The sequence below is a fragment of the Mchenga conophoros genome, linkage group LG23, assembly GCF_057382185.1.
Source record: "Mchenga conophoros isolate Kocher_MC1m ecotype Shallow Benthic linkage group LG23, M_conophoros_male_GT1.1, whole genome shotgun sequence".
In the NCBI taxonomy this organism is placed as follows: domain Eukaryota; kingdom Metazoa; phylum Chordata; class Actinopteri; order Cichliformes; family Cichlidae; genus Mchenga; species Mchenga conophoros.
In genome coordinates, this window is record NC_140547.1 from 48860474 (window position 1) to 48874228 (window position 13755).

The 13755-nt window shown below is 41.8% G+C and overlaps 2 protein-coding genes across 2 annotated transcripts in view; both read left to right on the forward strand.

Moving 5' to 3' along the window:
- The window catches only part of LOC146548208 (NACHT, LRR and PYD domains-containing protein 12-like), a 586500-nt gene that overhangs the window by 562639 nt on the left and 10106 nt on the right, over window positions 1-13755 (forward strand). The gene's annotated exons all lie outside the window — the stretch shown is intronic.
- On the forward strand, window positions 4978-11434 carry LOC146548221 (NLR family CARD domain-containing protein 3-like). Its single transcript, XM_085266223.1, has 2 exons — window positions 4978-5251; window positions 9660-11434. Exons 1-2 carry the CDS (start codon window positions 4978-4980, stop codon window positions 11432-11434), a joined length of 2049 nt encoding a protein of 682 aa, XP_085122349.1.

Sequence of the window (13755 nt, forward strand, 5' to 3'; positions counted from 1 at the left end):
ATGAAAATGATTTAAGGACTGGTTTATGACACGTCTATAAAAAATATAAAGTCTGTACAAATGTGAAACTACAAAGTTAAAAGCAGCTGGAACGACAGCTGTTCAAAGCTGAACACTTACATCAGCCAGAAGACAGAGTGAGTCCTCCATCTCTCTGAAGGAGGCCATCGTGGTGAGCACAGATGCAGCAGCAGTGTGGATGTGTCCACTCTCACAGTGTCTCTCTTTCAAGTTTGTCCTCACATTCTCAAAAAAAGAACATGTCTATGCAGATGCCCAGAGCCTAACAACACACCCGCTATAAAAACTTTTGCACCACCAGATTTTCATATACTTACATTTGAAAGTGTTCGTCTCCTGCATTAACTCCCACTTCGATCACTATCATTATCAGAAAAATATCTCCTGTATGGCCCGCAATGAATCCTGGGATATGTTGGGCCACAAAGGACACACCTGACCCATCCTTCAAATTCAGGGAAATGAAGGACGCATTTGGAAGACTTCAAATTTGAACAGCCTTCGTCGCGTCCATGTGATACAATTTCCTACAAATGTGGCATTCGAAGCATCCTCTCCCTGAATTTGGAAACACCCAATGTGATGATAGAGAGCAGGAAGAACCAGTCTCAACAAGAGACACACACACCTGATTTCCTGTAACTGCAGAGGGGAGGAGCCACCCGAGCAGGTGGGAACAGGAAGAGAAACAGCTGAGCCTCCGTCAGAGCAGCAGGAGGACGGTGGAGCTGAGGCAGGGTGAGTGTTAACACCACATTGTTGTAGTTTTGCTGTCAGAGTCTCTGAGTGTGTTTGTTTGTGTGACTGTAGAGAGAAGAAGAGTCACAGTGAGCTCTGTAGCTGTGATTGGCTCAATAATCACCTTCAATGGACTGAACGCAGAGAACGAGCCGAGGAACCTGACAAACCTGTTTGTGTGTGTGTCTGTGTGTGTGTGTGTACCTGTTTAGACATGTTTGTGAGGACAAAGAGTTGGTATGCTACTATGTGGGCTAATAGAGTCCCACAAAATGGCCGTCCTCACGAGTTTGAGGATATTTTTGAGGCTTTTTGGTGTCCTCACTAAAATCTGAAAACAAGTGTCTGTGTGTGTGTCTGTGTGTGTATGTGTCATAAAGAGAGTCGAGTTCACGGTCGCACACTTTCTATCTCAGAGGCTGTATCCCAATTCTTCGGAGCCCCTCTGATGACATGGTCCAAAAAATAAATCAATTGTGGCCACAAAATACTACTTCGTGCGCACGAAATGCTAATTTGTGGGCACGAAACACTTGACCAATAACCGTGATCCTTCCCAGGCCCTTGCAGTTGGTTGACAATAAAATCTATCCCGGCGTCCAGGCCCTGTAAAGCAACTGGGCTCTCAGTATCCTGTTTAAATGTCTCTCCGTAATAATGGTTCCTTGCATTGCAGGCTTTTCAAAATGCATTGTAGCTCATTCCCAGCCTAAAATAAAACTCACTCATACCGTCTCTGTCCACGGTGTATAGGTTTAGCCTACTCTCATGCTTGTGTCTCTACGCAGCTGTCCAGGAATTGTATCAATATGATGTTGCCACAAATGCGTAATTCGTTGCCACGTTATACCCATTTCGTGCTCTCGAAAATAGTATTTCGAGGGTATTTTGTGGCCACAATTTATTTATTTTTGGACCATGTCATCAGAGGGGCTCCGTACAATTCAGGTACTATTATTATACTATTAGTGTTAATTGTACTTTCTGCAGTGTTTAAATGATTACATATACACACAGTTACTGTCCCTCCACACATACGACTTGGTTCTCCTTCTATGCCCCAGCTTTGTTTACTTTTTCCCACCGAGGCTTCTAGACTTCTGATTGGCCAGCATTTCTGCACGGTTAGGAATATATCTCCACCTGTTGCTTTGGCATGTTCCTAGCAGTGTTTTCCTTCATTTCTGCCTTTACGTGTGGACGGGATTATTTTTGAAAACAAAAACGGAAAATCTCCGTTCTCAAAAATACCCGTGTACGTGTGGACGTCGCCTCAGTCTATGTATTTACTGCTTTGTGGTGAAGGTCCGTGTCTCATGTCAGTGTGTTTAGTTTGCGTTTCCTCTGTCTCATCTTGTCAATCACTCCCAGCTGTGTCCTGGGACAGGGATAAAGGGCAAAAAAACAAAAACCAACTAAATAAGCAGACAAAAAAAAATATATATATATATATATATATATATACACACACACACATACATCAATCACCTGGATCACCTGTTGAGAAAGAAAAAAGAAAACAAGCAGAAGAAAACGAGAGCAATACAATAAACAACATCACAATGATATATAGTAATATAACAGTAAATACTAAATATTAAACATTATTGTGCAGCACATAAGATCAACAGAACACAGTGTGCTTTGAGGTACACTCTAAGAACTAAAACTGATAATTACTTAAATATTTTGGTGCAACACACTGACATTTTAGACCTTCTTCAGAATACTGTATATACTATGGGCATCATGGTGCTGATCCAGAATCCTTACATTATTATTTATTACTAGAGCTACAATAATAAAGCAATGAGGAGGGGGAAGTAATAAATATGAAATAATGTATTTATGATGATTCCATTTGTTTCACTATCCACTCTGTGCAGGGCAAAGCTTATTACATGTATAGAGATACAATCATTTTACTGCTGTAAAATCCAAATTTTGTCTTATTTAAAATATAAATCTAATATAATCTGCATCTTAATGTATGTTCTTTAAAATACAGTGTGTTTTTTAATATATTATAATTATAATAATGCATAATTATGTGGACATGTATATTAGATCGTTTTTTAGTGAAATATAATCCCCCCAGAAAGGCAGGAAATGCTCTGTAACTTACTTTAAAACTAAATATGTTCACTAAAACGGTGACAGAGCTACAGACCCATGACAGCCTTACACAGGTAGCCAGCAGCTATGACCAGCACTACATGTGCAGTTAATAAAAGGACAGGTAATGTTTGTCACGCTGTTGCACACACAGCACGCTCGTTTGTTTCAGTTCGTCAAATTGCCACAAGACAACTTACCAACGTGTACGTAATAAGCTAATACTCCTGTGTGCTACACACTACAGTGTACGCTGTACACCTACTTACTGGTTTTGTCGCATCAGTCTGTGTCTCTGAGTTAACTTGTGTTTCTCTTACAGCTCCGGACCGCAAAAGATGCGCGTGCTCTTTGTGAGCTCGTTCCCGGCTCGTAACCAGCGCGTTCTGCCGTCGAGGGCGATCATTGGTTAAATGTGATCATGTGACTGATGCAAGCCAGATCCTTTTATTTAGCAAAACTGTGATTAATAGTTAAATATTATTGTTGAGGGGCACAGACAGGACTCCGCACGCACGCACACATTAAAAAAAAATAATACTTTTTTTTTTTAAAAAGTTGCCTCAACAAAAGGGCACCTTGGGTACCCATCAGGAAAGGGGCGGGTGCTCAAGCCCCTCTAGCCCCCCCCTCTGCACGTGCCTGTCGCAGAGAACGGGGGTGTGAGAAGACTCCAAAACCTCCCTCCGCCCGCTCATTGTAGTGTTGATGCATGTGTGTTCTAAGGTGCATTTCCCCAGCTTTGGAAAATTCAGAGGCACAGATGAAGCTGGGGTACACAAAAACTGTAAAGCCAGGTGGAAAAGGTTCAGATAAGATGTCTTCCTGTTCCCCCAGTACGTTAAAGGATCCTCTGATCTTGGAATGTTTCTCTCCGACACTCTCCACAATACTAAGGGGTTGGCAGTCCGTTATAATAAAACTCAGGACTGCATGGTCCAGAACAGACTTCCTAGGTGCTTGATTTCAAAATAATAAAACGCATGTTAATTAAAAAATGATGATAAAGCAGTTCAGTGTCAATATAGGCCGACCTGTGTTCATTCTCGGTGTGTTTGTCTCCTCATTTTCATGTTTGGTTCTGTAATGCCTGAACACTGAGGAGGTGCTTTTGATTGTGTAACAAAGCTCAGCAGAATAGAAAATAAATAATTTACACTGCAAGTCACATTGCTGTTTTTCCTATTCTGATAGATTACACTGAAACAAAGACAGACAAACTATTCCCTTATTTGCAGTTAAAAGATCAAAATGATCCCACACAGCAGAAACATTTTTTTTTCTTTCAAGCTCAATTTTGTTATGGAGAGATGTTTTTATTTATTTATTTTTTTTATCTTTGCGAGAGTAATTTTGGTTTTTTTGGGGGGTTTTTTGGTGGCGACTCATCCCATTGACAGATGCAGATGCGGTACCTTTTAAACACAGTTTAGCGCGTTGGTAATGAGCGATACAGCAGCTGTATCGATCACGTGACTTTTTCTTAAAGCGACACACGCACCGATACAGGTTTCGCTCTGTGAGCTTGATACAAGCGTCGGTGCATCAGTGTTGCTGGACCCATCACTACTATATAGTGATGTGTTGTGGTGCTTTGCTCCCACCCCTTGTGTTCCGTGTTTTCGTCTTCCCTTCGTGTAATTCTTCATATTCGTGTACTGTTAGTTTTCCCAGTTTAGGTTTTTGCTTAGTTTCCATGCTCACCTTCGCCATTTCTGTTTGTATCACCATGTGATGAATAAACTCACTTGCATCTGAGCTGCCTGCATAAAGGGTCCTTTAATAATTTACACACGGCTCGCAAACCGTGACAAAAACACTGGAAAAATTGGGCTGTTCTAAAACGTTTGACGGGTAGTGTATATATTTAGTTTATATATTTTCTTTATTTATAATAGTTTGTTTTATATTGTAGCAAAGTGTTACTTGGATACTTCTCTATGTGCTTCTTCATGTGCAATTTTGTTGCATTCTGAGCCTTAGAAATTTATTGGTGGTAGTGATGAACTGCTGTTAGAATCAAGTTAAATTCTGATAAATCAGACAATTACCTCTCCAGCTGTTGTTACAGTCTTTGTTTATCGGGTCCTTACAGGGTAAAAGATGACGACACCTAAAGAAATCCTTCTGGGGACTTTGAAGGATTTGGGACGTGATGACTTTGAAGAATTTAAGTGGCATCTGAAGAACGGGTCTGTAGAAGGTTTACCAGCAATCCCAGAGAGTGAACTGGAGAATGCAGAGAGGACGGACATAGTGGATCTGATGTTTGATACCTACTCTATCAACACTTTTGAAGTCACTAAAAATCTTTTGGGGAGGATAAACAAGAATGATCTGTTGGAGAATTTAAATAAAACCATCCCAGAACCCACAGGTAAGTCAGGGAATGACTAAACAAAAAACACATAAACAATAAAAACATTAGTTAACATTACACAGGTGCCATTAAAATCTATATAAATAATAAATCCAAAACACTTGCCAACACTTTCAGGAGTGAGAGACTGCAGAAAGCCAACAGTTTGTGTTTTATGCATCTGCACAAATAACCTCCTGTGTACACATGAATATCTGCTCTTTGGGTTGGTTTGATTAAAATGGGACCAGCAGCAGGTTTTCTGCTCATTTTACAGATTTATATTGTCAGATTGGTTTTAGAGCTGTTTTATCAACATAAATGAGGCGACAACAGTTTGGGACACGTCACAAATATGATCAAAGTGCTTTCTCTTAAATCTATTTACCAGTTGAAGGTAAAGTTAAAAAAATGGCTGCCATTTCTTTCTGCTGTTTGGAGACCCAAACAAAAAAATGCCCACACAGTAAATGCTTTTTATTATGGTTGATAAACAGGACACTAAGGTGATTGGTCAAAGGTTGGAGGAAAGCCACAGTTCTCCTTATTTGACTAAAATCCACCATTTCAGCTCATGTTTTTTCTTCTGCAGCTTTCTGGGAGATTCCACTTCAGCCTTCTGCTGGCAACGCTCCCGTTACCAAGCTTCCCTTAGGTAGTGTCATTAGAAGACATAGCATACATTTACACTGCTATGCAGATGACACCCAGCTCCATCTGTCCATGAAGTCAGATAACACACACCAATTAGTTAAACTGCAGGAATGTCTTAAAGACATAAAGACCTGGATGGCCGCTAACTTTCTGCTTCTTAATTCAGATCAAACTGAGGTTATTGTACTCGGCCCTGAAAATCTTAGAAATATGGTATCTAAGCAGATTCTTACTCTGGATGGCATTACCTTGGCCTCCAGTAACACTGTGAGGAACCTTGGAGTCATTTTTGACCAGGACATGTCCTTCAACGCACATATTAAACAAATATGCAAGACTGCTTTCTTCCATTTGTGCAACATCTCTAAAGTTAGAAATATCCTGTCTCAGAGTGACACTGAAAAACTAGTTCTGTCATGGTCCTGGGTCGTTCAGCGTTTTGTTTCATTTTTGGTATCACCTTGTGTACTTTGTGTTAATTCTGATTTTGTATTAGTTCTTAGGTTGATCTCTACCTGTGTCTTTCCTCTGTGTTCTGTTCGTGTCCCCGAGTTTGTGTTGTAAAACAGTCTGTTTCCTGTTTTACTTTGAAGGTTTGTGTCTCGTCTTGTGAATTAGGATCAGCTGTGCTCCCCTCCTGTGTGTCATTCCCTCATTACCTTGTGTGTATTTATAGTATGTGTCTGCCTGTGTTCCTCGTTGTGTCGTCTGCATTACTGTGTTAATCAGTGTTACTACTCGTCTCTCTATCCAGCCTTCTTTGTGTCATCTCTGTGTATTCCCCGCTGTCCTTATGTTTTCAGGTTTGTCTGTTACAGTGGCAAAAGTATTCGGCCCCCTTGAACTTTTCCACATTTTGTCACATTACAGCCACAAACATGAATCAATTTTATTGGAATTCCAGGTGAAAGACCAACACAAAGCGGTGTACACGTGAGAAGTGGAATGAGAATCATACATGACTCCAAACATTTTTTACAAATAAATAACTGCAAAGTGGGGTGTGCGTAATTATTCAGCCCCCTTTGGTTTGAGTGCAGTCAGTTGCCCATAGACGTTGCCTGATGAGTGCTAATGACTAAATAGAGTGCACCTGTGTGTAATCGAACAAGGCCGAACAAGGAGAGCGCTGATCAGAAATGCAGCCAAGAGGCCCATGGTGACTCTGGACGAGCTGCAGAGATCTACAGCTCAGGTGGGGGAATCTGTCCATAGGACAATTATTAGTCGTGCACTGCACAAAGTTGGCCTTTATGGAAGAGTGGCAAGAAGAAAGCCATTGTTAACAGAAAACCATAAGAAGTCCCGTTTGCAGTTTGCCACAAGCCATGTGGGGGACACAGCAAACATGTGGAAGAAGCTGCTCAGGTCAGATGAGACCAAAATGGAACTTATTGTTCAAAATGCAAAATGCTCTGTGTGGAAAACTAACACTGCACATGACTCTGAACACACCATCCCCACTGTCAAATATGGTGGTGGCAGCATCATGCTCTGGGGGTGCTTCTCTTCAGCAGGGACAGGGAAGCTGGTCAGAGTTGATGGGAAGATGGATGGAGCCAAATACAGGGCAATCTTGGAAGAAAACCTCTTGGAGTCTGCAAAAGACTTGAGACTGGGGCGGAGGTTCCCCTTCCAGCAGGACAACGACCCTGAACATAAAGCCAGGGCAACAATGGAATGGTTTAAAACAAAACATGTCCATGTGTTAGAACGGCCCAGTCAAAGTCCAGATCTAAATCCAATCCAGAATCTGTGGCAAGATCTGAAAACTGCTGTTCACAAACGCTGCCCATCTAATCTGCCTGAGCTGGAGCTGTTTTGCAAAGAAGAATGGGCAAAGATTTCAGTCTGTAGATGTGCAAAGCTGGTAGAGACAGACCCTAAAAGACTGGCAGCTGTAACTGCAGCAAAAGCTGGTTCTACAAAGTATTGACTCAGGGGGCTGAATAATTACGCACACCCCACTTTGCAGTTATTTATTTGTACAAAATGTTTGGAATGATGTATGATTTTCGTTCCACTTCTCACGTGTGCACCACGTTGTGTTGGTCTTTCACCTGGAATTCCACTAACATTGATTCATGTTTGTGGCTGTAATGTGACAAAATGTGGAAAAGTTCAAGGGGGCCGAATACTTTTGCAAGCCACTGTAGTTTTTCCAGTTTAGGTTTATGTTTAGTTCTGCCCTCACCTTGGTTTGTTCACTGTAAATAAAACCTCACTCGCATCTCCACCACTGTCTGCAACTTGGGTCCTCATTTAACTCCACCGCACGACTGCTGCCCCAGCCGTGACAAGTTTATGCATTTATTACGTCAAGGCTGGACGACTGTAATTCATTATTATCAGCAAGTCCTAAAAACTCGCTGAAAAGGCTTCAGTTAATCCAAAATGCTGCAGCAAGAGTCCTGACAGGGACTAGAAAGAGAGAGCAGATTTCTCCTGTATCGACTTCCTGTTAAATCCAGAATTGAATTCAAAATCCTGCTCCTCACATACAAGGTCTTAAATAATCAGGCCCCATCTTATCTTAATGACCTTGTAGTACCATATCCCCCTATTAGAGCACTTCGCTCTCGCTCTGCAGGCCTACTTGTTGTTCACAGAGTATTTAAAAGTAGAATGGGAGGCAGAGCCTTCAGTTTTCAGGACCCAAAAAGATAGTTGGGGTTTTTTCTGTTGTATTATTGTAGGTTCTTTATCTTACAATATAAAGCACATTGGGGTGACTGTTGTTGTTATTTGGAGGAATTAATAAAAAAAACTTTTATACTTGAAATTCTTTCATTTATTCTACATATTTATTCATCACTGGCTCCATAGTGTTGTTTATGTAATATGTGAAATGTTGCTAGTATTGATTTGGTGCTGTATAAATAAACATAATTAAATCGAATGTGTCTCTATAAAACCTGCCCTCAGTTATAACCCAAGTGTCAGGGCTCAATGGCTCATGAAAAGGAATGGAGTCAAGCACAGAACCAAAAAACGGAGGCTGAGTGACTTTTAACAGAAATGTATTTTACTAGATTTCTTGACGGAGAAAGCTGAATCACGGCTAAATTCAACAGCAAGCGAGGTATTATGAGAAGTGCAGAGCTGAGGCCAGAACATAAGCTGAGGCAGGTCAAAGGAACAACAGGGGCAGAATCGGGCGAATAGAAACTATCCAGGATCACTGGAACAAAGGAGATAATAATCAGAGTGGTCCACAGTGTAGTGAATGAGTCCAAGATTTAAAAGCTAAGAGGTGTTACGTGGCTGCAGGTGGAGATCAGCTGGAGGAGGAGATGAATTAAATCTGGGTACAGAGTGAGATGTGGGTGCACAGGGAGGCAGGCAGCTGAGGATGGCAGTTTGCAAGAGTGAGTTTTCCCAGCAGTGGCAGGCCAGAATCCTGAGGCGTGACTTATGGCGAGAGTTGGAAGATGTATCCAGGTGCCGACTAGGGAACAGGAAAAGAGGGTTACGCGAAACAAGCTGAGGAGCACAAGACAAAATGTGAGGCAGAGAACTGACTGTGCTAAGCACACAATCTGGAGAAGGTTCATTGTCAGTGCTGTTCATAAATACTGCCGGAGTAATTGGCAACAGGTGAGGAGCAGGGAGGAGTGAGGAGGGCTCCACCCAGGGGAGGAGAGCTGATGCTGTGGAAAGTTACTCAGACTCACTCGGATCATGACACCAAGAGTCCAGTGAACTGAACACATAACCACAGTAACCAGAATGCAGTTTTCTCATTTGTGTCATTTGCTGTTTATTCATGCAGAGATTCTCACTGAGTGTCAGCTCAAACTCAAGTCAGACCTGAAGCAGAAGTTCCAGTGTGTGCTCGAGGGGATTTCTACAACAGAAAACCCGACCCTCCTGAGTCAGATCTACACAGAGCTCTACATCACAGGGGGAGGGACTGCAGAGGTTAATGATGAACATGAGGTCAGACAGATTGAAACAGCATCCAGGAAACCAGACAGACCAGAAACAACCATCAGACAAGAAGACATCTTTAAACTCCCACCTGGAAGAGATAAACCAATCAGAACAGTGCTGACAATGGGAGTGGCTGGCATTGGGAAAACAGTCCTAACACAGAAGTTCACTCTGGACTGGGCTGAAGACAAAGCCAACCAGGACATCCAGTTCATGTTTCCATTCACTTTCAGAGAGCTGAATCTGCTGAAAGAGGAAAAGTTCAGCTTGGTGGAACTTGTTCATCACATCTTTACTGAAACCAAAAAAGCAGGAATCTACATCTTTGAAGACTTCCAGGTTGTGTTCATCTTTGATGGTCTGGATGAGTGTCGACCTCCTCTGGACTTCCACAAAACTACAATCCTGACTGACCCTAGAAAGTCCACCTCAGTGGATGTGCTGCTGATAAACCTCATCAGGGGGAAACTGCTTCCCTCTGCTCGCCTCTGGATAACCACACGACCTGCAGCAGCCAATCAGATCCCTCCTGACTGTGTTGGCGTGGTGACAGAGGTCAGAGGGTTCACTGACCCACAGAAGGAGGAGTACTTCAGGAAGAGATTCGGAGATTCGGAGCAGGCCAGCAGCATCATCTCCCACATCAAGACATCACGAAGCCTCCACATCATGTGCCACATCCCAGTCTTCTGCTGGATCACTGCTACAGTTCTGGAGTTTGTCATGAAGAACAAAGAGAGCAAAGATCTGCCTAAGACTCTCACAGAGCTCTACCTACGTCTTGTGCTATTTCACCTAAAAACGAAGGACATCAAGTATGATGGAGGAGCTGAGACAGAGTCATGCAGGAAGATCATTGAGTCTCTGGGAAAACTGGCCTTTGATCAGCTGCAGAAAGGAAACCTGATCTTCTATAAATCAGACCTGACAGAGTGTGGCATCGATATCAGAGCAGCCTCAGTGTACTCAGGAGTGTTCACACAGATCTTTAAAGCTGATGAGTGCCACATGTTCAACAACGTTGTTTACTGTTTCATCCATCTGAGCATTCAGGAGTTCTTTGCTGCTCTTCATGTCTATCTGACCTTCATCAACTCTGGAGTCAACCTGCTTAAGAAACAATCTCCTCGCTTTAAAATCTTCCAGAAAACACTTACTGTAAAAGACTTCTACCAGAGTGCTGTGGACAAAGCCTTAGAGAGTCCAAATGGACACCTGGACTTGTTCCTCCGCTTCCTCCTGGGTCTTTCACTGCAGACCAATCAGGATCTCCTATGCATGCTGACACAGACAGGAAGTAGCTCACAGACCAATCAGGAAACAGTTCACTACATCAAGAAGAAGCTCAGTGGGAAACTGTCTGCAGAGAAAAGCATCAACCTGTTCCACTGTCTGAATGAACTGGATGATCGTTCTCTAGTGGAGGAGATCCAACAGTCCCTGAGATCAGGACGTCTCTCCACAGATCAACTGTCTCCTGCTCAGTGGTCGGCTCTGGTCTTCATCTTACTGTCATCAGATCTGGATGAGTTCGACCTGGAGAAATACTCCCGTTCAGAGAAGGCATTGTTGAAGCTGCTGCCAGTGGTCAAAGCATCCAAGAAAGTGCTGTAAGTGAATCTATGAACAAATATGTTTAATAATGCTAGATGAATAAAATAATATGTCTCCATTGTTATTCTTCCTCAGGCTGAGAGATTGTAAACTCTCAAAAAGAAGCTTTGAAGCTTTGTCTGAAATTCTCAGCTCCCCATCCAATCATCTGAGAGAGCTGGACCTGAGCTCGAACTACCTGCAGGATTCAGAATTGGATTTGCTGTGTGTTGGACTAAAGAGTCCTGACTGTAAACTTGAAACTCTCAGGTAAGGATACAGACTTTTTGACACTTTTTGACTCTTAAATCTGTAAGTTTATCTTGATGCGGACGTTCAAAGTCAGCACAATTTTCCTTTTAAGTTCCTGAGTTTATATTTTTGACTGTCAGGTTGTCTGGACAGATGTTTTTATTTTATTTTATTTTTTTACTTGTCCCTAAAGTCAGAACTAAACCCACATGTAGATGACTTTCTGTTACTGGAGCAGCCTTCCTGAAGACAGCAGTGTGTTTTCATGCTTTTAAAGCCAAACTCACCTTTCAGACCTGGCTTTCATTTATTATCTATTTTTGTTTGTTTATTATATATTTATTTCTACTGTTTAACTACTGCTCACATCTTTTATCCTCCTTTTTAATTGTTCATTTCTTTTTACCCAGTGTTTCTATATTGCACTTTGTATTTGTCTATATTTATCATGCACTACTTTGCTCATTTATTGTTTGGTTTTAATGTTATTAAATTCCGGTTCTTTTGGTATTCGTTATGGCCAAAAAGACACGGCTCAAAAGTGGTCTTTTTACTTTTTAAGTTATTAAATTTGTAACTCTAGTGATTTGTGTGTGTGACAGAGAGGCACTGCCAGGGATTTTTGACACAAGTTGTTCTTGTAAAATCAGTCTGTGAAGGTTCTCAGACATCCAGGTCATCATAGTCTAAGAAGCTTGGAAAGAAAAGCGTCTGGACTTCTTTAAGTTTCCTTGAAGATGTTTCACCTCTTATGAGAGAAGCGTCTTCAGTTCTAAGGGTCAAATGGTGGAGTGGGGCAGTCAGTGAAAGGGCAATGGTGGTGGCTCAGGGTTTGTATGTTTGGGGGGTTCAGAGGGAAAAGATGAATGCAGGTCTGGAGTTGGTGTGTGAGAGCAGGGAGTGAATCTGATCAAACATGAGTGTCATGAAGCCTGTTTGCAGTTGTTTGCACTGTTTTCCACTCTGGATGTTGTTTCTGTTCAGCTGTGAGTATAAAAGGCTCCATTCTACAACCTGTTTGTGTTAGTTGTTCAATAGAAACATTATTTGGTGCTGATGTTGCACTTCTTTTATTCACAACCAAAGAGTTTTTGAAGTCTGCATCAGACTGATTTAAATGACTTTTGAATATTACTTTAAATACTTTAGATTTAAAATTCTGATAAAAGTTTAAATACAAAGATCAGTATTGTCTAATGTTTTGGCTGCAGTGTGTTTTTGCAGACAGGTATAACAGAACATCTTTAGTGTTTAGATTTTTTAAACTTGAGTATGAATTTATACAAAATGCAGCAAGATATTAAAAAAAAACGTTTGATCATAAAATCGACTATATTGGATTCATATCGATATCGGACATGAAACGTGGCATCGTTCCATCTCTGCTTTGATTAGAGACACAGCTCTAATCAAAGAGGTGGTCCGCTTGCCTCCGCCCCGGAGAGAAGGGTTACATCTCCTGGGTTTAGGTGTTTTCCAATTTGTCATCATTTTGAAAAGTTTACATTTCTTCAGTGTTGAGCAGCAGAAATGAGACTTTCCTGTCAGAGGTCATTTTTGAAAAAATGAGGTAAATCAACCATGAAAACCATGAAGCAACATGTGAACATGAGCTGATGCTGCTGAAGTGAAGCAAAGTTACAGAGGTTTGATTACAGACACAGCTGAGAGTTTGTAATCTGTCATCATTTTAAAAAGTTTCCATGGAACAGCAGAAATGAGGCTTTACTGTCAGAGGCCGACAGCACTGAACACAACAGCAGACTGGTGGCTAATAAACAGTGAATGATGCAGAAACAGATGTTTGAAGCTGTTCTTGGAGTACACTGAGAGAGAGAGAGCTGTGCAGGCAGGAACAGCCAAAGTCAGAGAGAATTCATGAGCATATTGATCAAACGTGAAGCAGAGTTTGGATCTTCTTTTGCTGCTGCTTCACTCAGTTTTGGTTGGAGACAGATGAAACCTGCAGCTTCAGGATCTGTGAGCTGTCCACTTTCAGCCCCGACGGCGTGTCCGTGTACGTGCCGTCGAGTGAACGATCCACGCTCTGTGTTTCCATCTTTGTGTGTTTAGCTGCTCTCATTTACTGT

Bases quoted from the DNA above. Each gene is read 5' to 3' on its own strand.
- LOC146548221 (XM_085266223.1), top strand. From the start codon at position 4,978: ATGACGACACCTAAAGAAATCCTTCTGGGGACTTTGAAGGATTTGGGA. The intron at 5,252-9,659 runs GTAAGTCAGGGA...TTATTCATGCAG, and splicing joins AACCATCCCAGAACCCACAG to AGATTCTCACTGAGTGTCAG.